The following is a 24,747-nucleotide window of genomic DNA, read 5'->3' on the forward strand; positions in this document are numbered from 1 at the left end:
AGCTTACGGCGAGACCCGCCGCAGAGCCCTCTGGGAGGTGTAGTTCTGGGGCGAGCGGCACTCTGGGAAATGTCGTTCTGCGCGCCCACTTCCGCGGTCGCGGGGAGCGTCTCGGCGCCCGGGCCCCAGCGGGAGGGGGTGGGGGCGGGGCGGGGCTGGGGCGGCCTCGCTCTCCCCGCGGGCCTGTGGTGACCCCGGCGCGCGTTCCGCGGGTCGGGGCAGCGTTCGGGGCCAACGCGGCCTGGGGCGGTCCGTTGTAATCGGAAATGCGGAGGTCTTGGGCGCGGCCGAGGGGCGGAGGACTCCGGGGATGGGTGACGGGGCCTCCCGGGAGGGGCCGCTGGACGCGGCGCGCGGCGGGTCTTGCTGTGTGGAGCGTGGCCGCCGGGGCCGGCCCGTGCGGAGGGCTGCTGAGGGGCCTGCGGGGGTCGGTGACTGGGGCCAGGTGAGGGACCGGGGCCTGTCGGGCGGAGGGCTGGCGGCGGAGCCGGGGACAGCGGAGTGGGTCTCCGCGAGCGCGGCGGCGGTGAGCGGTCGTGCACCTGTTAGGGCGGCGTCGGTCTGAAGGTGCCAGGGATGGGGACATCGGAGGTCTGGACGTGGGGTGCCTGCGGGGGTCGGGGCGGCCGTGAAGGGCAGAAATTGGGTGCCTGGTGGGGTTAGTGGAGGGCAAGTGGAATTTGCCGGCTGGAGGGACCGCGAAGTTGAGTGTCTGCGGGGTGACCGACTTGCGGTTTGCTGGGGCCTGCGGGAGCTCTGCGAGTCGGGGGCGTTACCGGAGGAGGGTTTTTCTCCTGAACTTGTTGCGGAGCCTTGGGGAGGCCAGTGGGGGTCTGGGAGGCGCTGTGTGTTGTCACGAACCGTAGGCTCCTGAGGACGTGAGTGTAGGCTGGCCGTTTACGTCCGTGACTGGGGAATTCGAGGTCAGGGTTAGGGTGCCTGGTGGGCGAGGGCCTGGGGACTGCTAGGGATGATAGTGACTGGGGAGGCCCGAGTGTCGGCCATTCCAGGAGCCCGTGGGCGCCCGGCTGGCTCGGTCGGTAGAGCTGGGACTCTTGATCTTGGGGTCCTGAGTTCGAGCCCCCCATTTGGCATCGCGCTTGCTTTTTAAAAAGAGAATAGTGACTGGGGAACTACGGGGTGAAGGATTTGGTAGCTTGGGGGGTGGAGATCAGAGATTGGTTGACACTTGGCTGTAATTGGGGGTCCGTGGGGCTGACTGGGGACAGAGTAGATTTAGACAAGTGGGGAGCATCCGACTAGTCACCAGGAAGCCTGTGGGTTAGTAAGTGTGAGGGTGAGTGAGGGAGTTGTGGGTGTGAGTGACAGGGCTGTGGGAGTTAGTTAGGGCCCGCTGTCTGACCGACTGGCACTCCCAGCTGGGAGTGTGCTTGGTGGAGTAGGTTGTGAAGGGCTTGACGTGGGACCGATGGGCGGTCTTTGAGGCCACTGATGTCGTGGCCTTGGGGGTCAGTGATTGAAGACTAGGGATGCCAGGGTATTGGGTGCTGGTTGAGAGCTGACTGGGTGACCTATATAATCACAGGTCTGCGGTTATATTTGTGGGTCTGGAAGTGGGTTTACTATATCGCATAAACTCTGTGGCTGAAGAATTTAAGAAGACTTTAGATCACATTTTTGTAATATCAGCATGGTTTCTCCCACCCTATGAAAGACGTGCCTTTGAAGGAGTGGGATTATTGATAGTAATTGTTATTGATATGTATTTTCTATAATCACATCATGTAATAAGAAGAGCACTAATGAGCATTTGCTAAATGTTTACGTGCCTGTCATAGTTCTAAGGTACTTACATGTATTAACTAATTTAGAACTCTCAAGAACATTATGAGCTTCAAATGAACGACTAACAGTATTTTGAGGAGAAGCTCTGCTGAATTATTCATTTCATCAACTGCTGGATTCATTTTCCTCTTTTATTTGTGCCTTTATTTAAAAATGAAATTGTTGTTTGTATTGTCTGTTGGCTATATATTTTGCACACACACACACACGGTCTCTCTTTCCCTTCCCCGCTTTGAGAGAGAATGAGTGCTTTGTGAAATACTGCTATTAATGCTGTGGGGTTCCTTCTGCATACCCCATTATTTTGAGTCCTTGTTAGGTCTGTTTAGAGTCTATAGAAAGCCCACTGAGTTGTTTTTTTTTTAAGAATTTTTTTTTTTTTATTCATCTGAGACAGATACAGAATGAGAGAGAGAAGTAGCAGTGGGGAGCGGCAGAGGAAGAGGGAAAGAGGGAGAAGCAGATTTCCCCACTGAGCAGGGAGCCCGATGTGGGGCTCGATCCCAGGACCCTGAGATCATGACCTGAGCCAAAGGCAGACACTTAACCATCTGAGCCACCCAGGCGCCCCCCACTGAGCTTTAAATGCAGGTGAGTTTCCAGCAAGAAAGGGATATTTGCATCAACGAAAGAGAATTTGTTAACTGATTCAACAAATTCCAGTTTCCATGAATTAATTGGCTTATTTGAGATAAAGAAGTCTCAGGACCAAGGATCCTCGGTGAAGAGAATCCTGACCAGAGACCTTTAATTTGAGCATTAAGATAGAGTCCAGGAGATACACAGAGTCCACAAGCAGAGAGCAGAGCCTATAGTTACTGGCCATTTCCCAAGAATAGCAGAAAATGACCAAGTCCCAGGTGAATAATTCTTTTATTTCCTCAATTGTAGTTCCATACAATTCACCCATTTAAAGTGAACAATTTACTGTTTTGTTTTGTTTTGTTTTTTAGTAAGTTTAGAGGCTTCTGCAACTGTCTTAATTATTCAGCCACAATCTAAATTTAGAATATTTTCATCCTCCAGAGAGCGCCTGGGTGGTTCAGTCGGTTAAGCGTCTGCCTTTGGCTCAGGTCACAATCGGGATCAAACCCCGCATTGGGCTCCCTGCTCCATGGGGAACCTGCTTCTCCCTCTGCTGCTCCCCCTGCTTGTGTTCCCTCTCTCGCTGTCAAATAACTAAATAAAATTTTAAAAAATAAAAATAAAAAGAATATTTTCATCCTCCCAAAAGGAAACCCTGTCTCCTTAGCAGGTATTCCCCATTTCTCCCCGCCCCAGCTCCAGGCCACCACAATATGCTTGCTGTTTCTCTGCATTTGCCCATTCTACCCATTTTGTCTCAACAGGATCACACACTACAGGGTCTTTTGTCACTGGCTTTTTTCGTGCAGCCTACTTTCAAGATGCGGCATGAATTAATACTTTATTGTCTTTTGTTGTGGAATAATATTCTATTGTGTGACTATAGCACGTTTTGTTTATCAGTTCCTCATTTGCTAGACATTTCCACATTTTGGCTATTATGGATAATGCTACTACGAACATTTGTGTATATGTTCTCTATTCTCTTGGTACATACCTAGGAATGGAATCATTGGTTCCTGTGGTAACTCTATTTAACATTTTGAAGAACTGATAAACTTTTTTTTTAAGTATTTTTTTTTTAAGATTTACTTATTTATTTTAGAGAGAGTGTGAGCGAGCGGGGAAAGGGGTGTGGAGCAGAGGCAGAGGGAGGGAGAGAATCTGAAGCTGACTCCCCGTTGAGGACAGAGCCTGACATGGGGCTCGGTCCCACAACTGTGAGATCATAACCTGAGCTGAAATCAAGAGTCAGGCGCTTAACTGACTGAACCACCCAGACGCCCCTCTGATAAACTTGTTTTAAAGTGGCTGCTTCATTTTACTGTCCCACGAGCCATATATAAGGGCCTCGACTTCTCCACTCCTCACCAACACTGTTATTGTCTGATTGTGGTCATTTCAGGGGGTGTGAAATGGTACCTTTCTGATTTTTATTTGCATTTCCCTCTGTACCCACATTGATGTGTCTGGGTATAAAATTTTTTTTTAAGATTTTATTTATTTATTTGAGAGAGAGAATGAGAGATAGAGAGCACGGGAGGGAAGAGGGTCAGAGGGAGAAGCAGACTCCCCGTCGAGCAGGGAGCCCGATGTGGGACTCGATCCCGGGACTCCAGGATCATGACCTGAGCCGAAGGCAGTCGCTTAACCAACTGAGCCACCCAGGCGCCCTGGGTATAAAATTTTTATCCACATTCTTTATTGCTTTCAGTTGGAAGGCTCTTGTGTGCCTCCAACTTTGGGGAACTTTCTTGTTTTATTTCAGTGATTATTTCCTCCCCTTTATTATCCATTCTCTCTAGCTCTGGAATACTCGATGGGTTTTTGGATCTATCCTCTGAGTTTAAAAACTTTTCTTTAATATGTTTGACTTCTTTTCTTCTCATCTTTATTCTTGCGGAGTTCATCAGTGTGGTAATTTACACTGCAAATGTCTTCTTTCAGGAGATACATTCTGCTGTCTGGCCAGTATACTGAGCTTTTTTTCCATTCAGGTATTTTTTTTTTAAAGATTTATTTATTTATTTGACAGAGAGAAACACAGCGAGAGAGGGAACACAATCAGGGGGAGTGGGAGAGGGAGAAGCAGGCTCCCCGCTGAGCAGGGAGCCCGGCCCCAGGACCCTGGGATCATGACCTGAGCCGAAGGCAGACGCTTAACGACTGAGCCACCCAGGCTCCCTCCATTCAAGTTTTAATAACAACTCATTTAATGATTCCATCTAATGTTTTAACGTGATGATTGAAGATAAGGGGCTGAGACTTGAGTGTTGTTTACATTAAGATATTTGTTTCAAAATCAAAAATACAATTTTTCTAAGGATGATAACCTTATATAGAATGTAAAATCCAGATCTTGTGTTTGGCTTGAAATCATTCTTTTGGGGGCACCGGGGTGGCTCAGTCAGTGAAGCGTCTGCCTTCAGCTCAGGTCATGATCTCAGGGTCCTGGGTTTGAGCCCTGAGTTGGGCTTCCTGCTCAGCAGGGAATCTACTTCTCCTTGTGCACCCCCATGCTCTCTCCTTCTCTTTCTTTCTCTCTCTCAAATAAATAAATAAAATCTTTAAAAAAAAAAAAAGAATGTTAAATAACTGTATCACTTGGGGATGACTTCACTTACAAATAATAGCTCTAATAATAAAGCCCGTGATGTTTCTCCTGTAGGACACCTGGGGAAGACAGTCCTGGGCTAGCACAGCTCTTGAGGGGTGCCATGAAAGACTCTGGGTCTTTCCAGGGTTCTACTCTGCCATACTTCACAAGTTGGTTTTCTGTCTCACACATGTTGCCTCATGGCTCAAGGTGGCTACTGCCAAGTACTCAAGTATATGTCTGCTTTAAAAGCAGGGAGAGGGACACCTGGGTGGCCCAGTTGGTTAAGTGTCCAACTCTTAGTTTCGCTCAGGTCATGATCTCAGGGTCATGGATCAGGCCCTACATCAGGATTCACGCTCAGCGCAGAATCTGCTTAACACTCCCTCTCGCTCTCCCTCTGCCCCTCCCCCTGCTCGCTCTCTCTCTAAAATAAATAAATAAATCTTTTTAAAAATAATAAAAAATAGGGGCGCCTGGTTGGCTCAGTCGTTAAGCGTCTGCCTTTCGCTCGGGTCATGATCCCAGGGTCCGGGGATCAAGCCCCGCATTGGGCTCCCTGCTCAGCCAGGAGCCTGCTTCTCCCTCTGCTGCTCCCCCTGCTTGTGTTCCCTATCTAGCTGTCTCTCTCTGTGTGTCAGATAAATAAATAAATATTTAAAAAATAATAATAATAAATAAAAGCAGGGAGAATAGTAGAGCAGAGGGTACTATCAGTATCTCTCTCTTTTATCAAAGAAGCAGTAGCTTCCCCCAGATGGCCCTCGCACACTTCCTAGATCCCGCTGCCAGCACACAGTCACAGGACTAACTCTAGATTTAAGAGAGACAGAAGGACAAAGGGAACGGTTGTGATTTGTTACCGGGAACGGGGTGTATTTGCACCCCTCATACAATTGAGGTTAGCAGACAGAAGGAGAAGAGCTATTCTGAAGACTGCTAGTGGCTCATACCCCAGGGCCCTTACATCTCTCTTTCATTATCCAAAACCCGTTGGTTCAGAGTTACTAGGAGCATGTTCTTTCAGGGATCATTGTCATTTGAGGATGTGGCTGTGGACTTCACGCGGGAGGAGTGGCAGCTGCTGGACTCTGCTCAGAAGACTCTGTACAGAAATGTGACGTTGGAGAACTTGAGCAGCCTTGTGTCACTAGGTAAGGACACATCCTGTGTGGACTCGGCCCAGTCAGCTATCTTTTCCTGTTCGTTTACTGAAAAATGGGACCTGTGAACTGTGTAATGACTTAGGGCTTTAGTTTAAGAATTCAAAAATTCTTAGCCCTTCTTTGTCTTCAGAGTGTTTGTCCATGTGCATCCCAAATGAAAGACCTCATTCACAGCCTCTGAAGCTAAGCATTTGTTTGTTCTTTAGAAGCCTGAAGCCCAAGAAATTGGGCTCAAGTCCTGTGTGATTTTCCATACACAGGGTTTCAACTTATCAGACCAGATGTGATCTTCAGACTGGAGCAGGAGAAGCCACGGGTAATCAGTGAAGACATCCCCAGTCAGAGCTTTTCAGGTGAGTCACTGGGAGGCAGGGGGATTGGAATGCCCTTTGAAGCGAACAGTGAAGACAGTGAAGGGTGGGCACCTTCACAATGTTGTTGAGAGAATTCTCAAAGTCACTAAACCTTTGGAAGTGACTTAGAACCATTGAGATGGGGACGCCTGGGTGGCTCAGTCGTTAAGCATCTGCCTTTGGCTCAGGTCATGATCCCAGGGTCCTGGGATCGAGTCCCGCATTGGGCTCCCTGCTTGGCGGGAAGCCTGCTTCTCCCTCTGCCACTCGCCCTGCTTGTGTTGTCTCTCTCGCTCTCTCTCTCTCTCTGTCAAGTAAATAAAAAATAAATCTTAAAAAAAAAAAAGAACCATTGAGATAAACTTCTCAGATACACAGGTAGATATCTATCACTTATCCATGTGAGGGTAATCTGTCCTTTGCTTTGATTTCAGAGTGAGCTAGCTTCTCTGGTCTGTACTAAGGAGCTCAGCCCCCCTTTCTCACATCAGACTTCATACTTCATTTTCCTCTCCACACCACAAACCTTATCCTGCTGATAGGTCCCTTTTCTTTTCTCTTGGACACAGGAGTCATTGTCATTTTTCCCCTCTCACTGTTCTAATTCCCACATATTTTCCTTCCCTTTTGACTGGTAAATGCCTCAGATTACTATTGTATACCCACAGTCATTTCCTCTATTCTCTCCTTGATTTCTTTTATGATAATTTACTCTTTCTGTTCCCATAACCAAAGGAATAACTCTGGTGTCATCATTCCCTGCCTCCTAGTGCAGTTTTTTATTGCCTTGTCGTAGAGTTGAGTGTGTGTGCAAATGAAACCCTTTGCCTGGGACAGATTATTATATCATTGCTTCTAACAACCTATTTAGTCAATGTGGGTTTTTTTCTTCTCCTTATCTATTATTGGTTTTTTACCTCAGTTTTCATGAACACACTTTATTTAATTTTAATTCCCAAACATGTACTGGTGTGTGTGATTATTTCTACAGTTCTCGTTCATCTGGTTCACAGTTATTGAAGAATTCACAAAATGTGTTTGATTGTTCTCTTTTCTAGAATACTGGAAAGTTGATGATTACAAAGCATGGCACCAAGAAATTCAAGACAGGATTAAAAAATTGGAACAAGTCCGTGAAACGAATGTAAGTGGAAAAATATTTCAGTCTGGCATGAACCTTGCACCTTTAAAGCAAAAGCCCAATAAGCATGTCTCAAATGGAAAACATTTGAAATACTCGTTAGATTTATTTACTCAGACTGGAAACTGTGGAAGAAAGCAAGCTGGTAAGGGCAATGGATATGAGAAATCTTTTCTCCATACTGAACATGAACAAACTCATGTTGGATTAAAATACTATGAATGTAGTGAATGTGGAAAAGTCATCAGCAAGAAGTCACGACTCATTGTCCATCAGAGAACACACACAGGAGAGAAACCATTCAAATGCAGTGGATGTGGCAAAGCCTTTTCCCAGAAGTCACACCTTGTTACACATCAGACAGTTCACACGGGAGAAAAACTTTATGGATGTGAGTGTGGGAAGGCCTTCTCTAGAAAGTCACACCTTATCACACATCAGAGAACTCACACGGGAGAGAAACCGTATGAATGCAGCGACTGTGGGAAAGTGTTCTCTCAGACATCACAGCTCATCATTCATCAGCGAAGTCACACGGGAGAGAAACCCTATGCCTGTGGTGAATGTGGGAAAGCCTTCAGTGGGAAATCACAACTTATTACTCATAAGAGAACCCATATAGATGAAAAGCCCAACAAATGCAGTGAATGTGGCAAAGCCTTCAGAGAGAAGTCAAGTCTCAATAAACATCAGAGAATTCATTCAGGAGAGAAACCCTATGGATGCAGTGAGTGTGGGAAAGCCTTCAGTGGGAAGTCACTGCTCATTAGACATCAGAAAACTCATTCAGGAGAAAAGCCCTATGGATGCAATGAGTGTACAAAAGCATTTATTTGGAAGTCACAGCTCATCATACACCAGCGGACTCACACAGGAGAGAAGCCCTATGGGTGTGGTGAATGCGGGAAGGCCTTCTCCCAGAAGTCACACCTCATCATACATCAGAGAACTCATAGAACAGAAACCCTAGAAACAGAGTGAATGTGAGAAACTTTGAAGAAAATAATCGCCCTTCTCTCTACATCCTAAAACGCATTTATAGAAATTCCCTGAAGGCCGTGAGTATAGGAAAGTCATTGGCAGGAAGTTCTACTTCCTTAAACATCAGAATGCCAAATGGGAGAGTGGGCCTATGTGTGCAGTGAACGCGGCAAAGACTGTAGAAAAAAGCACTCAGCAAATAGTCTAGTCTCGTTGTAAATCAAATTATTCATATTGAGGACAAAAATAATGATTTAAAAGAATATAGAAAAACTTTGTCCATAGAAACGTTAAAAAAATCAATTTCCAACTCTGGTATTGCATCTTTTAAAGAAAAGGTTATTCAATTTTAAATAATAAGCATATGAAACCTTAAAGATATGTATCTGTACATATAAATATATATAAATATATATATATGTTCATAATGATGACAGCCAAGTAAAAAGCCTGCTGCTTCAGAGGAACATAGGGCTTATATTCCTGAGTATGCCTACATGTTATAAATTTATATATTTTCATAGCACATGTGAAGTTAATCTGTGAACATGGTGTATGTCATGTTTATGACGCAGCATCTGTCAAGAGTGCTACACAGTGGATACGTTTGTTTGTACCATAATGGTAGAAGATAAGCTGCACCAAATGATGTATTTATTATTTAACAAACAGTTTAAGATATATTGCCAGATATTTTTGGCACACGTAAATGAGTTTGAGAGCTCTTACCTGCTCTGCCTTCAGTAGTAGAAGCTGGACTTTTTCAGTAAAGTTGTCTGCCTCCTCTGCGTCACCAGTTTATATACAGAACTGTTGTTCATATTAGACATGCAAAGGCAAGAATACACGTTAACATATAACTGAGTGAGCAACAGAAAAGCCCTGAATTGCATCACTCATCATCTAAATATATGAGAAATGGGGTTTGAGAAAATAAAAGACCCACAAAGCATATCCTCCTGTTATTTTCTCAGTGGGATTTCTGTACAGATTAGTTGTACATGGGTTGAATATAATAGATCCAAGAAACTGTATTTTAGGTTAATATGTTAAGACATCATGTAATACTGTTCTCTGTATCAATCTTTTAATGTTTTCCTAAAGTACTTTGCAAATAATTAGAAGAAACTCTATTTAAAAAAAAACATGTAGTTCTGTAAGGTTACATGCAGAGACTTTTTGCTAGGAGAATTAGGATTTTTGATAATTTGATTCAGACATCTTGTACAGATGAGGCTTTAGAAATCAAGTTACCTTATTGTTTGTAAAAGAAATTTTTAATGTACAAGAGACCTTGCAATGCACAAGGTATTATCTTGCTTTTAAATATGCCAACTTTAAGTTTAATTTTTAAATAACGTGTCTTGAAAATGCCAAAACCCTTTCTTGAATGTTGGTGAAATTCAGAGGTTTGCATCACACCCAAATGTGTGATTTTCTTTTGTTGCCAACACAAGAAACTTGTCTTTGTTGAAACCATCTATTATGCATGTTACCTGTACCTCCGTTTAGAATTTTTTAGTACTTCCTCTCCTTGATAATGCCTGACAATGTCAGATTTCTTTCCTGAATGGTTATAACATTCAAACTTACGGAAAAATGACTGTTTTCATCAGAGAAAGGGAGATTTGTGGACAGTAGTCTTTATGTTGCATATCCAATGGCAAATGTTATTTGTATACGGGGTTGTATCAAAATTAAAGTTAGGACCTAGGTTAGCAAAGTATTGCTTTGGGGGGATGACCTTGACCCCCAATTTCTTATGCAACCCGTACGGGGAGGTCTTCATTATTCCCAAGTGTCCTGTGAGAGCTTGTCTGATTTACCAATCAGGGTCCAAGCTTGGGCACAACAGCTACTCTAAGTGAAGCTGAGCGAATTGCAGTTGATTAAAGAGGTAGTAGGAGAGCTGAGAAGCCAGAGGGGGTAGAGCTGTAAGTATTCATATGCAGTTTCTACTCCCCATTCTTGCAACCTTGACTGCCTCTGGGTCCGAGGGCTTAATCCTCAAGGGAAGAAGGCTCCTATCAAACGTTACAACAGTTCCTTGATGCTGTTTTGAGCATCTTGTGCCGGTGAATCAACCATCAGAGAAGGAGGTTACTATTACTACTGGGGTTTTAAATCCACAGAACTAAGGAATTGCTGGCACACATTTGGGGCCAGGTGGACTCTGTATGGAGCCTCTTAGTATTTCCATTATGATTGTGAGTTCCGCTGGGAGACTAAAGCACCCTAATAAGGATAGGACTACTAGAAATTCAGTCTTCAGTAATGAAGATTGGGTTTCCCCACAAGTAAAGAACCTTGACCCACCAATACCTTGCTAATGGCAGGCATAATATGAAACACGTGGTTATTTAAAAAAAAGTTTTATGGTGGGTGCAGAGGTGAATATACCTGCTATGTATATTTTTGTTGTGTTTCAACAAATTTTCCTTCCCTATTTTTTTTAAAGATTTTATTTATTTATTTGACAGAGAGACAGAGACGGAACACAAGCAGGGGGAGTGGGAGAGGGAGAAGCAGACTCCCCGCTGAGCAGGGAGCCCGATGTGGGGCTTGATCCCAGGATCCTGAGATCGTGACCTGAGCCGAAGGCAGACGCTTAATGACTGAGCCACCCCGGCGCCCCTCCTTCCCTATTTTTTGTTTTGAATTGGAACATTGGTGAGGATTGGTTTTATAATTTAGTTCACAGGTCATGAGATCAAGAAAAGTCACATTGGGGGCGCCTGGGTGGTTCAGTCAGTTAAGCGTCTCCCTTCGACTCAGGTCATGATCTCAGGGTCCCGGGTTGGAGCCCCATGTCGGGCTCCCTGCCCAGCGGGGAGTCTGCTTCTGCTTCTCCCTCTGCCCCTTCCTGTTGCTCGAGGGCTCTCTCTCTTTCTCAGATAAATAAATAAATAAATAAATAAATAAATAAATAAATAATAACTAACTAACTAACTAACTAACTAACTAACTAACTTAAAAGTCCAGAAGGATATAAAGTTTTGGGGAAATCTTACAAACAAACCTGACCTAATGGACATTATAAGCCTCTACACATAAAATCTGCAGAATGCACATTTTTTTTCTTTTTTTTAAGATTTTATTTATTTATTTGACAGAGACACAGCGAGAGAGGGAACACAAGCAGGGGGAGTGGGGGAGGGAGAAGCAGGCTTCCTGCTGAGCAGGGAGCCCAATGCGGGGCTCGATCCCAGGACCCTGGGACCATGACCTGAGCCGAAGGCAGACGCCCCTGCATATTTTTTTTCAAGTGTCTGTAAAACATTCACAAATACAGACCATGTGTAATGCCATAAATCAGGTCTCCATAGGTGAAAATCCTAGGATATGTTCTCAATAATAATAGATATAAAAATAATAAGTCTGGAAAATGCTCAAATATTTGAAAATTAGGCTATATGCTTATAAATAACACAAAATGAATAAATCAAAGGGGAATAAGAAGGTAGTTTGGACTAAAGGATAAGAAAAAAACATTACAGTTCAAGAGAGGCAGCTGAAGCTTTGTGAAAGGGAAACATAGCTCTTCAATGCTTATATGAGGAAAGAAGGAAAGTCTGATATGAATGATTTAAGCCTCTACCTTATAGAACTTCAGAAAGAGCAAATTAAATCCAAAGTAGAAGGTAGGAAATAAGAAAGATAAAAGTGGAAATTAATAAAATAGGAAACAAAAATATAATCAGTTCTTTGAAATTATAAAGTGGATAAACCCCAGCTAGAGCGATCAAGAAAATAGAAACTCATATTACGCGTGGCAGGGATGATAGAGTTTTCCTTACAGATCTTGAAGATATTAAAAGGTAAATAGAGGGCGCCTGGGTGGCTCAGCTGGTTAAGCGTCTGCCTTCGGCTCAGGTTATGATCCCAGGGTCCTGGGATTGAGCCCGCATCAGGCTCCCTGCTGGGTGGGGAATCTGCTTCTCCCTCTATCCCTCCCCCCACTCATGTCTCTCTCTCACTCACTCACTCACTCAAAAATAAATACGATAAAATCTTTAAAAAATGAAAACAAAAAATAGAATAGTGTGAATTTCTTAAAATTGGAAAACAAGGATTAAATTTGAAAAAATTCTTCATAAATATGGGGTATATAATACTTTTATTTTTGTGGAAATAAAAGAATATTAATATGTAACTTGAAAGCATCCATCCTTTTTTCAAATGTTCATTAATTTATTTAATCAGAAAACTTTGAATATTATAGCCTAATATGGCCTATCATAACAATTTCCTGTGATTTCAAGATGTGCTCAGAGCATTCAACAAAGAGTAATCTCATTCAGGATGGTTGATTTCAAGAGGCTGTGAATGTCTTATACTCCACTTTTTTCTAAATTCTCTCTACTTCTATGTGATTTGAGTGTGAACCCTCATAGTTACTTTAGTTTCTATACATGTACATGCAGTCTAGTGATTATAAAATATGATCAAATTAAAATGTGAAATTCACTGAATAGCTCTGAAATATTTTCATGTGCTTATTTATAAACAGGACAACTGTCTAATCTCTGTTCCCAAAAGACACTGAGATTAAAACAATTACCAAACAAGGTGAAGGATTGTGGCGCCTGGGTGGCTCAGTTGGTTGGGCGACTGCCTTCGGCTCAGGTCAAGATCCTGGAGTCCTGGGATCGAGTCCCACATCGGGCTCCCTGCTCAGCGGGGAGTCTGCTTCTCCCTCTGACCCTCCCCCCTCTCATGTGCTCACTCTCTCTCTCAAATAAATAAATAAAATCTTAAAAAAAGTATTTCCTTTAAAAAAAAAACAAGGTGAAGGATTTTACTCTATAAAATCTATAAATATGAGACTCTGCATCCTTATTGTGAGAACTGATTTCAAAAGCCTGAGATTATCTTCCTGATGGCTTTTAGGAGTCTGGGGCTACATTACAAGAACTAATTAATGCAAAAGTTTCATACTGACAAATCGTGTGGCTGCACCCCAGCCGACTGTAAGCCAGTGGTAGGTGATGGTCCAGTGAGACCAAAATGACCCGGAGAGGGTCATCGAGACACAGACTGCCTGGGGAACCTGCACGCAGGGAGTCCAGGAGCGACCAAATGCTGCTAGGATCTACATGCAGCAAGCTTTTATAGCAACTAAACTACAACTTTCTGGACCCTTCCCCTCCTCTTCCTTCCAAGGGAGATGCTCCAGCTTGGCCACCTCCAGAGCCCCTGATCTTGAGCCCTGAACATCATGTTTTTCTACATATCCTGCCTGATGGAATTATAGAGGGAGGTTGGGATCTCTGCATTCTCAAGATAGTGATTAACGGGCATTCAGGGTGTGCTCGCACAAACAGCTATCCAGCACGTACCATATACAAACCGCTTTGCATGTCCTTGCTGTATACATGAGAATACAATTAACGTGGCTGTACACTATCATGGAACAACCCACAAATCATCTTTTGTAACTTGTACATCCAACAAGTAATAAATGTATCATTCCCATATAATTTTAATTATTGGTAGTATTCATGATGAAATACTTTACTTCTTTACACATAATTATCTACTTACAATTATTTTCTTTATGTATAAAATAGAACACTTATTTACATATGTGGGGTTTTTTTAAGATTTTATTTATTTATTTGAGAGAGAATGAGATAGAGAGCATGAGAGGGGGGAGGGTCAGAGGGAGAAGCAGACTCCCCGCTGAGCAGGGAGCCCGATGCGGGACTCAATTCCGGGACTCCAGGATCATGACCTGAGCCGAAGGCAGTCGCCCAACCAACTGAGCCACCCAAGTGCCCTACATATGTGTTTTTTTTTTTTAAGATTTATTTAGATCTCACGACCCTGAGATCATGACCTGAACTGAAATCAAGAGTTGGAAGCTCAACAAACCGAGGCACCCAGGTGCCCCCAGTTTTCAAGCTTTAAATGGTGTGTTACATTCCAATGTATACTTTTCCTTCACATAATTGTGCAGTGTTAACTGTTTGGGAAGACTTTCCCAAACAAGTGTGCATGCATTTGCCCAGTTAGAACATTTATGACCTTCCCCTTAATTCTTACCACAAATATAGGGCAAAGAAATTCTACTATGCAGTTGATAAACTGGTGATCATATAATAGTTTTATAAAGTTGGTTAATGAATTGCTCAGGAGCAGTAAAACGCTGTAAAATGTGTCCAGGTCATTGAGTCAGCCGCATTCCTCTTTGTGGGATCCACTTGACAACAACGATGGAGGTGCAGTGATTCATCTAATTTGTATGGGCCACAGGTTTGCCTACATGTGGGGCTGCGGCAAAGAGGAGCTTTCATCTGTGTTGTGTGACTGAGCTCAGCATTAAGAGTTGTGGGAAGACAGGCCCTGAGTTAGAATTTAAAACATAAATGATTTTTTTTCCTCTATGGGGCAGGGCATGAGGACACACACACACACATTTTCCCTTGAAACAGCAATGTAAGTCGACAGAAAGTAAGAAATACATTTATGTTTTTATTCCATTTGCCCGGTTCTACAATTTGAGTTGTAACAGGATTATTCTAAAATCGGCTTAGGATGTAATAATATTTATATTAAAATCAACTTAAGATTTATATTTATAATAAATTTTATAGATTTTATATATGATAAATTATATATTAAAATATACATTAAATTTAAATTTTAACATTCATATTAATTAGTGCTATTAAATGTGCTTATTAAAATTTAAAACAATATTATTATATCCAAAGCTGATTTTACCAGTTTAGTCCCAGAGGAATTGTCCACAAGGATTTAGTAATCACTAGTGCCTTCTTCTTGTTCTTCATCTTCTGAGGTCAAGTTACAGAGGTAGACAGGGGAACATCTGGGAAGTAGAAGGCTATGACCTCCTGAGGGAGAAAAATGCCCTCAGTTCCAAACGTTCTGAAGAAGCCGAGTGGCTTTCTGAAGACACACCATAAGCCTGTGAGCGGAGCACCAGCCCAGGGTGCTCAGGGGAGCGCACACGCCCTATGCTCCTGATACAATGTGCACAGTGGCAGGTTACTGGTGCAGCAGACATGGTTTGCACACTTTCAGAGTTAAGAGTCAAAGTCACTTTGTTCTGAATTAAACTGGTTTTTCTGTGCTGTGAACATTTTGCACAAAATGCTTTTTGTGTTAGAATCTTTATTTTATTTTATTTTTTTGTAGATTTTATTTGATAGAGAGAGAGCGAGCACAAGCAGGGGGAGTGGCAGAGGGAGATGGAGAAGCAGGCTTCCCACTGAGCAGGGAGCCCGGTGCAGGGCTCCATCCCAGGACCCTGGGACCATGACCTGAGCCAAAGGCAGACACTCAGCCATCTGAGCCACCCAGGCACCCCTTGAATTTCTATTTTTTTATGTTTCCCCCTATACTGGATGTTCTCAGATGCGCCATAGGGAGCTCTGGTGCATGAACGTCAGCCTGACCAGCCCTTCCTGCCCGTGGCCTCTCGAGTTGGCATCTGGCCGTGAGAGAGGCTTGGCCTGTCCCAGCCCTGAGCCCCTTGGGGCCAACGTGTAAGTAGGACATCTGTTCCTGATGGAGGGGAGGGTCGGGGCCAGAAATCAGGAGACAGTCAGAGGGCCCTACGGGGAATGGCCAGGGCTCCCTGGTCGCCAGCACACTGGCCCTCCCTCTGCGGAAGGTCCCTCAGGCCACCAGCCCAGGCTGCCCTGCCCTCCCCCAGGTAGGCTCCCTGTGGCTCTATGATTTTCCGACAGATCTTTCCTCCCTTCCGCTGCTCCTAGTACCAGACTTAAAAACAGATACCACGATGATTTCAGCAGATGGGCTGAGCGGGGAGCCTGCTCGATCCCAGGACCCCCGGGATCCTGACCTGAGCCGAAGGCTGACGCTTAACCGACTGCCTTCGGCTCAGGTCATGATCCTGGAGTCCCGGAATCGAGTCCCACATCGGGCTCCCTGCTCCGCGGGGAGTTTGCTTCTCCCTCTGACCCTCTTCCCTCTCGTGCTCTCTATCTCTCATTCTCTCTCTCTCAAATAAATAAATAAAATCTTTAAAAAAAAAAGATTTTATTTATCTAAGTGGGGGAGGGGCAGAGGGAAAATGAGAGAAATCCCAAACAGGCTCCAGGCCCAGGGTGGAGCCCCAAACAGGGCTCGTTCTCTCCACCTTGAGATCACGACCTGAGCCAAATCAAGAGTCGGTGGCTTAACCGACTGAGCCACTCAGGCGCCCCAGCAAGGCAAATTTTTTTAAAAAATCTGGTTTACAGGAAACACTTTTTACCCCTTATAACCGCTCAGAGAGCGCCTCCTGGGTTCCATCCCAAGCCGCTGCGTTACTTAGAGATGGGTTTTCGCTTAGTAACAGGCCGCCGTTGTTTCCCATTGGCCAGGGCGCCCACGCCCGCAGGCACAAGCGGCTATTGGCTGAGATTGTGTCTGTCTGTTGGCCAATTCCCCGCCTCTGCGTTGCTACGAGACAGCACCCTGCCTAGCAACGGGCGGCTCCTAATTGCCATTGGCGGCGGTGCGGTGGCGAGTCAGCCGCGCCTGTTCGGCTCCTTGACCACCGCGGACGGCGGAGGGGCTCCTGCGGGCCAGGCCCGGGCTGCCCGGGCAGAAGGCGGGGGGCGCCCTGGGGCGGTGCTGAGTGCCGCAGGCTCGGCGGGTCCTGCGGAGCTGCAGGGAGACCTCATCCTCGGGCGAGCTTTGGCGGGGGCTCCTGCAGTCGGGACCCTAAGTGGGGACGGGGGCGCGGCCGGGACGCCTCCGCGGGTTGCGAGACCGCGGGGGCGCGTGGGGCTGGCCGCGGACCGGCTCTTCCCGCCGCGGGGCGTCAGGGCTGTCCTCGCCTGCACCTGAGTCTCACCCCGGCCCCCGCGCCGACGGCGGGCGCGCCCCGACCCTGCCTGCGCCGAGTCCTTTCCGTTTCCCGTCTCGGAGACGCGAGTCCCTGCTGCAGCCAGCTCCATTCCTAGCTGGCTTCCTCCGTCGGCCCCATCTGTACTCCCGGCATGTGTGCTGCCTTTGTTTTCCGTGTCACTGTGTGGTCTGTGCCCCACTTTCCCCCGGTTTGTAATTTACACGTAGGAACCTATGCCGCCGAGTCTAAAATATGTAAGATCTAATTTATATTTTATTTATTTTTACTCTCACCTATAATTTTAAAAATATAGTCTCTCTCAATGGCAGCAGATTTAGCAGATTTTTCTTTCTAGAGGGCATTTGACACAATTGTACGTTTTTTAAATACGGCAGTTGATTAATGTATTTATTTCTAAATTTTTCTGTGGGTATTTCATCCCTAATTTTTTTCTTTTTTTAAGATTTTATTTATTTGACAGAGAGAGACACAGCGAGAGAGGGAACACAAGCAGGGGGAGTGGGAGAGGGAGAAGCAGGCTTCCCGCTGAGCAGGGAGCCTGATGCGGGGCTCGATCCCAGGACCCTGGGATCATGACCGGAGCTGAAGGCAGACGCTTAAGGACTCAGCCACTCAGGCGCCCCTGGTTTCCACTGCTTTGTATCCACCCCCCTGACGTGTATCCATGGCTTTGCCTCTCCTCTACGGTCATAGGCTCTGTAGGGAAAGACCTAACCCTTGTCCAAGGTCCTGCCCTCCAGAGTATTTCCTTATGGAAATATGGAACAGCAGTGCTTGTTTACATGGTGCTGAGAATCACTTCTGTAAAAATATCTTTAGTGGAAGCCATATGCGACTTGTTTTTTCAAATCAAATGAACGAATTCTTTGGCAGTGATGATGCACAGAGGTAAAATCAATCACTGGGTGTTGGGACATACATATAATGTCTGGTGTTGATGGCTTGTGATTCTGTAAAATTATTTGGAGGTGTGAAGCCACCTGAGTATAAAGGTGGAGTTGTCTGTGGTAAATGTCTTTCCTCCCTGTATCTCCAATTTCTTTCCCTCTTCTAGATTCTTTCAGTAAATTTTCCCTCCGAAGGAAAAGTATGTGTTCTCTCAGTCACCTCTCATTTTGCAAAAGCCTTAACCCTGAGTGAATTTTAAATTCTCCCTTCCAAGCCTTCAAAGCAATTACTGCCTCTGTGTCTTAGTTTTCATTCCGCAGTATTTTTTGTTGGACTGTCACCCATTGCCAAAGGACAGTTTCATTGGCCCTGTCCAATGTCATCTAGATAGTAGATGACTACGACAACAGCATCCAACAGTTGCCCGGTGTGCAGGAATGACCAGTCAGCGATGAACATCTGACCTGGATCTCTTTATGATTGCTCCAAGAGCTACTGCTTCCTTTCAGACACTTGCTACTCAGAGATAGTGTATATTTCCCACTCAGGTTGGATGCATTTCTAGATGTTTTCCAATGGATTTAGGCCAGTCTATAAATTTACTAATGGATGCCTGGGTGGCTCAGTTGGTGAAGCATCTGCCTTCAGCTCAGGTCATGATCCCAGGGTCCTGGTTTCTGCCTGCCACTCCCCCTGCTTGTGCTCTCTCTCTCAAAAAAATAAAATCATAAAAAAAAGATTTATTTATTTGAGAGAGACAGAGAGAGTGCACTAGCGAGCTCAGCTAAGGGAAGAGGGGAGGGATAGAGTACTGAGCAGACTCTGAACTGAGCGAGCAGCCTGACGCAGGGCTCCATCTCAGGACCTTGAGATCAGGACCTGAGCTGAAACCGAGAATCAGACGCTCAACCTACGGTGCCACCCAGGCGCCCATCCTACCGATTTTTAGATATGTGGAATCATACACTAGATTTCTTTTTCTTTTTCTGGGGTCTCATTGTAATAATTTTGGGATTTATCCATGATGTTGTATTGTTTGTTCCTTTTTATTGCTGAGTTGTATTCTGTTTATTAGTCCATTACCTTGGAAACAGACATGGAAAATAAGTGTGGTTTTGGGCACCTTCAATTAGGTAACACTGCCAGCCAACCACAACCATAACCAACCACAACCACAACCATAAAGCTGCCGACCGCCAAACCATCTTGAAGCAGTAAGATCCACTGGAGATTTGTCAAAGGGGCATGGTTATCTCTTGGTGGCTAAGTTAAGATTCCTATGGATGATGCTTTGTTTTGGCTATATTGAACATTTGATACCTCTCATTATTTCAAATATTACTCTTTCAGCTAGTTGACATTCTGCCTGACCTATTTTTATGCACTTTCATGGAAGCCTGTCACCATAGCTGCCATCCTGGAAATGATTTCACCTGTCACTTTCTTAAGTTATTCCAGATATGAGCATATTAAACTAACTTGTAAGCATGCTGTGAGTCATAAAGAAGCTGGAATTTTTAGTCATGTTTCCTCTTAGATTACTAACATGAATACAAATTAGTGCTTGAAGCTGAAACTAACCATGTAAAATAATCTAGTTTCATCTTTTTATTTATTTATTTATTTTAAAAGATTTATTTATTTGAGAGAGAGAGAGTGAGCAGGGGGAGGGGCAGAGGGAGAGAATCTTCAAGTGACTTCCCCCTGATCATGGAGCCCAACGTGGAGCTCCATCCCACCACCCATGAGACATGACCCAAGCCAAAACCAAGAGTAGGCAGCCCAACCCACTGAGTCACCCAGGCACCTCTAGTTTCATCTTTTTAGGCAAAGAACTCTGCACAAAACAACTGTATAATCTCAATAAGAAACATCAATTTTTTAAAGATTATTTATTTGAGACAGAGAGAGTGAGGATGGAGGGGGAGAAGCAGAGGGAGAGGGAGAAGCAGACTCCCTGCTGAGCAGGTAGCCTGATGCGGGACTTGATCCCAGGACCTGGAGATCATGACCTGAGCCGAAGTCAGACTTTTTAACCGACTGAGCCACCTAGGTGTCCCAAAACATCAATTTAAGAACATTTTTTCTAGGAGCACTGGGTGGCTCAGTGGGTTAAGTGTCTGCCTTTGGCTCAGGTCATGATCCTGGGGTCCTGGGATCAAGTCCCACGTCCCACTCCCTGCTCAGCAGGGAGCCTGCTTCTTCCTCTCCCTCTGCAGCTCCCCCTGCTTGTGCTCGCTCTCTGTATAAATAAAATAAATAAAATAATATCTAAAATAAATAAAATCTTAAAAATATTTATTCTTTTTTTCTTTAGAAGGAGGGGGGTAGGGAGAGACAGAGGGGTAGGGAGAGAGAGAATCTTAAGCAGGCTCCATGCCCAGCACAGAGGCTATCTTGGAGCCTGATTTCACAACCCTGAGATCATGACCCAAGCCGAAATCAAGAGTTGGCTGCCTAACCCACTTAGCCACACAGGTGCCCCTAAAAACATTTTCTAACAAAAGCCAAATATTAAGTAGTTGGCAGGTGCTTTTCTAAAAGTCCGAAAAACTTAACCCAGCATACATTCATGACCTCATAGGAGAATTTTGATGGAACAGCATTTATCATGCTGACAATTTGGCAACATCCTAAATGCCACACAGTAAGGGAACTTTTTTAAAAAGATTTTATTTATTTGACAGAGAGCGAGCGAGAGGGAACACAAGCAGGGGGAGTGGGAGAGGGAGAAGCAGATTCCCCGCTGAGCAGGGAGCCCAATGTGGGGCTCGATCCCAGGACCCTGGGATCATGACCTGAGCCGAAGGCAGATGCTTAATGACTGAGCCACCCAGGTGCCCCAATTTTTTTTAAGATTTTATTTTATTTTTTTAAAAGATTTATTTATTTATTTGATTTGAAAGAGAAAGAGAGATAGATAGTGAGAGCAGGAACACAGGCAGAGGGAGCGGGAGAGGGAGAAGCAGGCTTCCCGCGGAGCAGGGAGCCCGATGCGGGGCACGATCCTAGGACCCCGGGATCATGACCCCAGCTGAAGGCAGACACTCAACGACTGAGCCACCCAGGCGCCCCAAGATTTTATTTTTAAGTAATCTCTACACACAACGTGGGGCTGAACTCAACCATTTTAGCCAGCCAGGCACATCCAGTAAGGGAATCATTAAATTATTGTACATTCTTCCATTGGAATGTTAGGAAACTCCTCAGATGTATGTTTCATAGACATTTCGGAACATGGAAAAGGCTCATGATCTAATGTTAAGCGGAAAAAAGCAAAAAACAGGAGTTTCTCAAGTGTCCTTGAAACTAGGGGGAGAGATTGTTGCATAGGTGAGGTAATTTTTCATTTTTTTCCATAATTCATTAGTTTCTAAAATTTTCTAATTTCAAAGGAATATGTGAACTCAGAAAATGTTTTTCTTTGAAAATGAAGTTTACATAATGTCCTAAAACCGTAGCAAATTGTTTTTGCTCCACTGAGTGCTTTTTTCTGTGTAACATTTACCTGTCTACATTGCTTTGATTGCACTTTTTCTTAAAAACTGACATAGATATTAATGTCTATCACTCTAGCCATATTAAAGGCTCTGTCTTTGACCCATGGGTTAAGTAAAATATCGTTTTACCCAAACACTTGTGGCGTTTATTTTATAATATGTCAAGAAGGAACCTGAAGTCCTTGTTAGATCAACATTAGGGCACCTTTGAGATTCACTCTCATGCAGTGAAATGACTTCTGTCTCCAGGCAAAAGGGTCTTCTGTTCCCATGGTTTTGCACACACTCTTTCTCCCCTCCTCATGGTGATTCCTTCAGATGAAGGGTTAGCACAGAGCACAAAAGCAAATGGGGGGGGTGGTGGAAGCAGAGGAGAGAAGGGGAAGCATTTCTCATTTCCCATCTTTTTATTTAAAAAATCAGCCCTGGCTCTGATTTTCATGGGTTCTTTGGCTTTATATTTTGAGTGTGCTTTTCAGGGGCAGCACTTTGCTTTTGGAACCTGTTCATACTTTCAGTCACCAGCCCGTTGCTCCACCCCAGTGGCCCTGCTTCTTGGGTTGCATGCCATGGGGTAGAGGAAGCTTGCTGTCTCATGACCAAGTCTGCAAGGTTTGAGGAATATCCATGATTTTCCAGGTTGGACCTTTCTGGATGCATTTTTCTGTAACATTATAAGAGGTGTTTGTTTTCAAACTGCAATTACATTACATTATTATGACAAGTTTTTTAGTTTGGCCTCAACATTATAGCAGTTGAAAGTTGAAATTTGTTTTAGGTGACAAGAAACTTTTACTTTACGTGGTGTATAAATAAGGTCCTGCCTGGATGATGTTACGCTGTCCTGAGGGATGTCTTCTGAGGATCAGTGGAGTTTTAGAAGAACATTTTGCCCTCTCCAGGTATTAGCTGACATGTCTGTTGTTGCTCCCGGTTCTGCACAGCCGACCACCGACTGTCTTTCGTTTGGAAAGGCCCCACCCATTTGTGGACAGGTTCTGATACCACTAAATTTTTTTTTAAAGATTTTATTTATCTGTGGGGCGCCTGGGTGGCTCAGTCTTAAGCGTCTGCCTTCGGCTGGGGTCATAATCCCGGGGTCCTGGGATCCAGCCCCGGATCGGGCTCCCTGCTCCGCGGGAAGCCCGCTTCTCCCTCTGCCGCTCCCCCTGCTTGTGTTCCTGCTCTCGCTGTGTCTCTGTCAAATAAATAAAATCTTAAAAAAAAAAAATAAAGATTTTATTTGTTTGTTTGACAGAGAGAGAGATCAGAGTGTCAAGACGTGACTTGGTAAGAGTCCGCCTGCTCAGCGGAGTGGCCAGTTCTTCGTGGAAAGCTGAGATGCTGCTGGGACTAGAAAAGCTGTGTTCTTGAACAAAAAGGCCTGCTTAGCCAGACTCTTTGGGTGTCTCCAACACCCGAAGAGTCCAATAAGGTGCTGTGTTTTGCTGTTTTTCCATCAAAACAAAAAAAATTTTTTTTGAGACTGTATTTATTTTTAAAGATTTTATTTATTTATTTGACAGAGGGAGGGAGGGAGGGAGAAGCAGGGACACAGCAGGGGGCGGGGGAGGGAGGAGCAGGGACACAGCAGGGGGCGGGGGAGGGAGGGAGGAGCAGGGACACAGCAGGGGGCGGGGGAGGGAGGAGCAGGCGCCCCGCCGAGCAGGGAGCCCGACGCGGGCTCGATCCCGGGACCCTGCACCCTGCGGTCGTGACCTGAGCCGAAGGCCACGCCCAACGACTGAGCCACCCAGGCGCCCCTCTTTTCTTAAAGAAAAAGGGTATTCAGTGAGAAAAGGTAGTAATTACACACTGCGTAAAACTGAGCGAGACAAAGGCGCGCACGGTCCAGGCCCGGACTGAGAGGCCCCTTCCCCAGGACGCACTTCCGTGAGCGCACGGACGGCCGTGCGCCCGCCCCGGGGAGCCCCCGGGGAGCCCCCGCGCTCCAGCAGCGCCAGCCGCGGAGTCGCAGAGACCGGCGGGGAACGCGGCCGCCCACCGACGCGGCTGCTCTCGCTCGCCCAGCCCTCCCGGCGCATTACCCGACCTCCTGGTCTTCGCTCCCCGGCGGGTGGAAATCGACATCCTCAAGCGCCGCTTTAATCTCACTCACCTCGCCACATGTCAGGCGGCACGTCGTTTCGAACACTTCCGACACGGCTTTGAGGAATTATTTCGGACGCCCAACCCCCAAGTAACTCCATTTCTTTTGCCCCGACTTAACATGGCGCCGACCGCCACCATCTCCGTAGACGAAGTCGTCCCGGCCATCACCAAAAATGGCGTTCAGACCCTCAGCCAGCCGTCTGCGCACACTCCGCCAGCCGCCCCCCGCCCACTCTCTGGGGCCGCTCCGGGTTCCGCTCTAGCCGCCGCGCTCGGTGCGCGCCACCGCCAGCCAATCGCAGGCCACGGACGCTGCTGTAGCCCCGCCCGGCGGATCAGCTGAGGGATCCGCGATGTCTGTTGACAGCGGCGGCGGCGGCGGCGGCGGCGCGGCCGGTTCCGGGTTCGGCGCGGGGCGGGGGGTAAGCAGACGGCGCGGGGCTGTGGTGGGTCCGCGGGCGGGACGCGGCCGCCCCGGAGGAGGCGGGCGTCCGGCCCGCGGCGGCGTGGCGCGGGCGCCGAGGCCGGGAGGGCCGCGGGGCGGCGCGGCGGCCCGGAGCCCCCGCCTCTGCCGTCCGAGAGTCTCACCCGGCGTTTCCGCGTCTCGTCAGATGTGAATCCGATGGATCGGCCCGGGGAAGCCGAGCAGCCGCCGCAGCCGCAGCCGTGGGGGAGGCTCCTCCGCCTGGGCGCCGGAGAGGGCGAGCCGCACGTCCTCCTGAGCAAGCGGGAGTGGACCATCGGGCGGAGGAGAGGTGCGGGCCGGGGCACGGG

At 46.0% G+C, this 24,747-nt stretch overlaps 2 protein-coding genes across 5 annotated transcripts in view; both read left to right on the plus strand.

Moving 5' to 3' along the window:
• Positions 1-155: 155 nt before the first annotated feature.
• On the plus strand, positions 156-9,585 carry LOC141371939 (uncharacterized). The gene is made up of 4 exons (XM_073890310.1): positions 156-445; positions 6,015-6,141; positions 6,414-6,506; positions 7,565-9,585. Exons 1-4 carry the CDS (start codon positions 311-313, stop codon positions 8,626-8,628), a joined length of 1,419 nt encoding a protein of 472 aa, XP_073746411.1. The 5' UTR covers positions 156-310; the 3' UTR covers positions 8,629-9,585.
• Positions 9,586-24,301: 14,716 nt separating this feature from the next.
• The window catches only part of CHFR (checkpoint with forkhead and ring finger domains), a 32,856-nt gene continuing 32,410 nt past the window's right edge, over positions 24,302-24,747 (plus strand). For 3 of the 4 annotated variants that reach the window (XR_012377301.1, XM_025861619.1, XM_025861621.1), the window contains exons 1-2: positions 24,302-24,395; positions 24,585-24,728. Coding sequence is in view for 2 of the 4 variants with exons in the window: in XM_025861619.1 (XP_025717404.1) it covers positions 24,596-24,728 (133 nt within the window). In the remaining 2 variants the exon portion in view is untranslated. Of the gene's footprint in view, positions 24,396-24,584; positions 24,729-24,747 lie in introns of those variants that run through there. The other variant, XM_025861622.2, reaches the window with a different exon arrangement.

The sequence above is a fragment of the Callorhinus ursinus genome, unplaced genomic scaffold (assembly GCF_003265705.2).
Source record: "Callorhinus ursinus isolate GAN/ISIS: 27379988/994484 unplaced genomic scaffold, GSC_fseal_2.0 scaffold137, whole genome shotgun sequence".
NCBI lineage: Eukaryota > Metazoa > Chordata > Mammalia > Carnivora > Otariidae > Callorhinus > Callorhinus ursinus.

What these genes read in the sequence shown, in the direction of transcription:
- LOC141371939 (XM_073890310.1), top strand. Translation starts at nt 311, where the DNA reads ATGGGTGACGGGGCCTCCCGGGAGGGGCCGCTGGACGCGGCGCGCGGC. An exon ending in GAGCAGCCTTGTGTCACTAG is followed by an intron (nt 6,142 to 6,413) that starts GTAAGGACACAT and finishes TTCCATACACAG; the next exon opens with GGTTTCAACTTATCAGACCA. An exon ending in CCCCAGTCAGAGCTTTTCAG is followed by an intron (nt 6,507 to 7,564) that starts GTGAGTCACTGG and finishes TCTCTTTTCTAG; the next exon opens with AATACTGGAAAGTTGATGAT.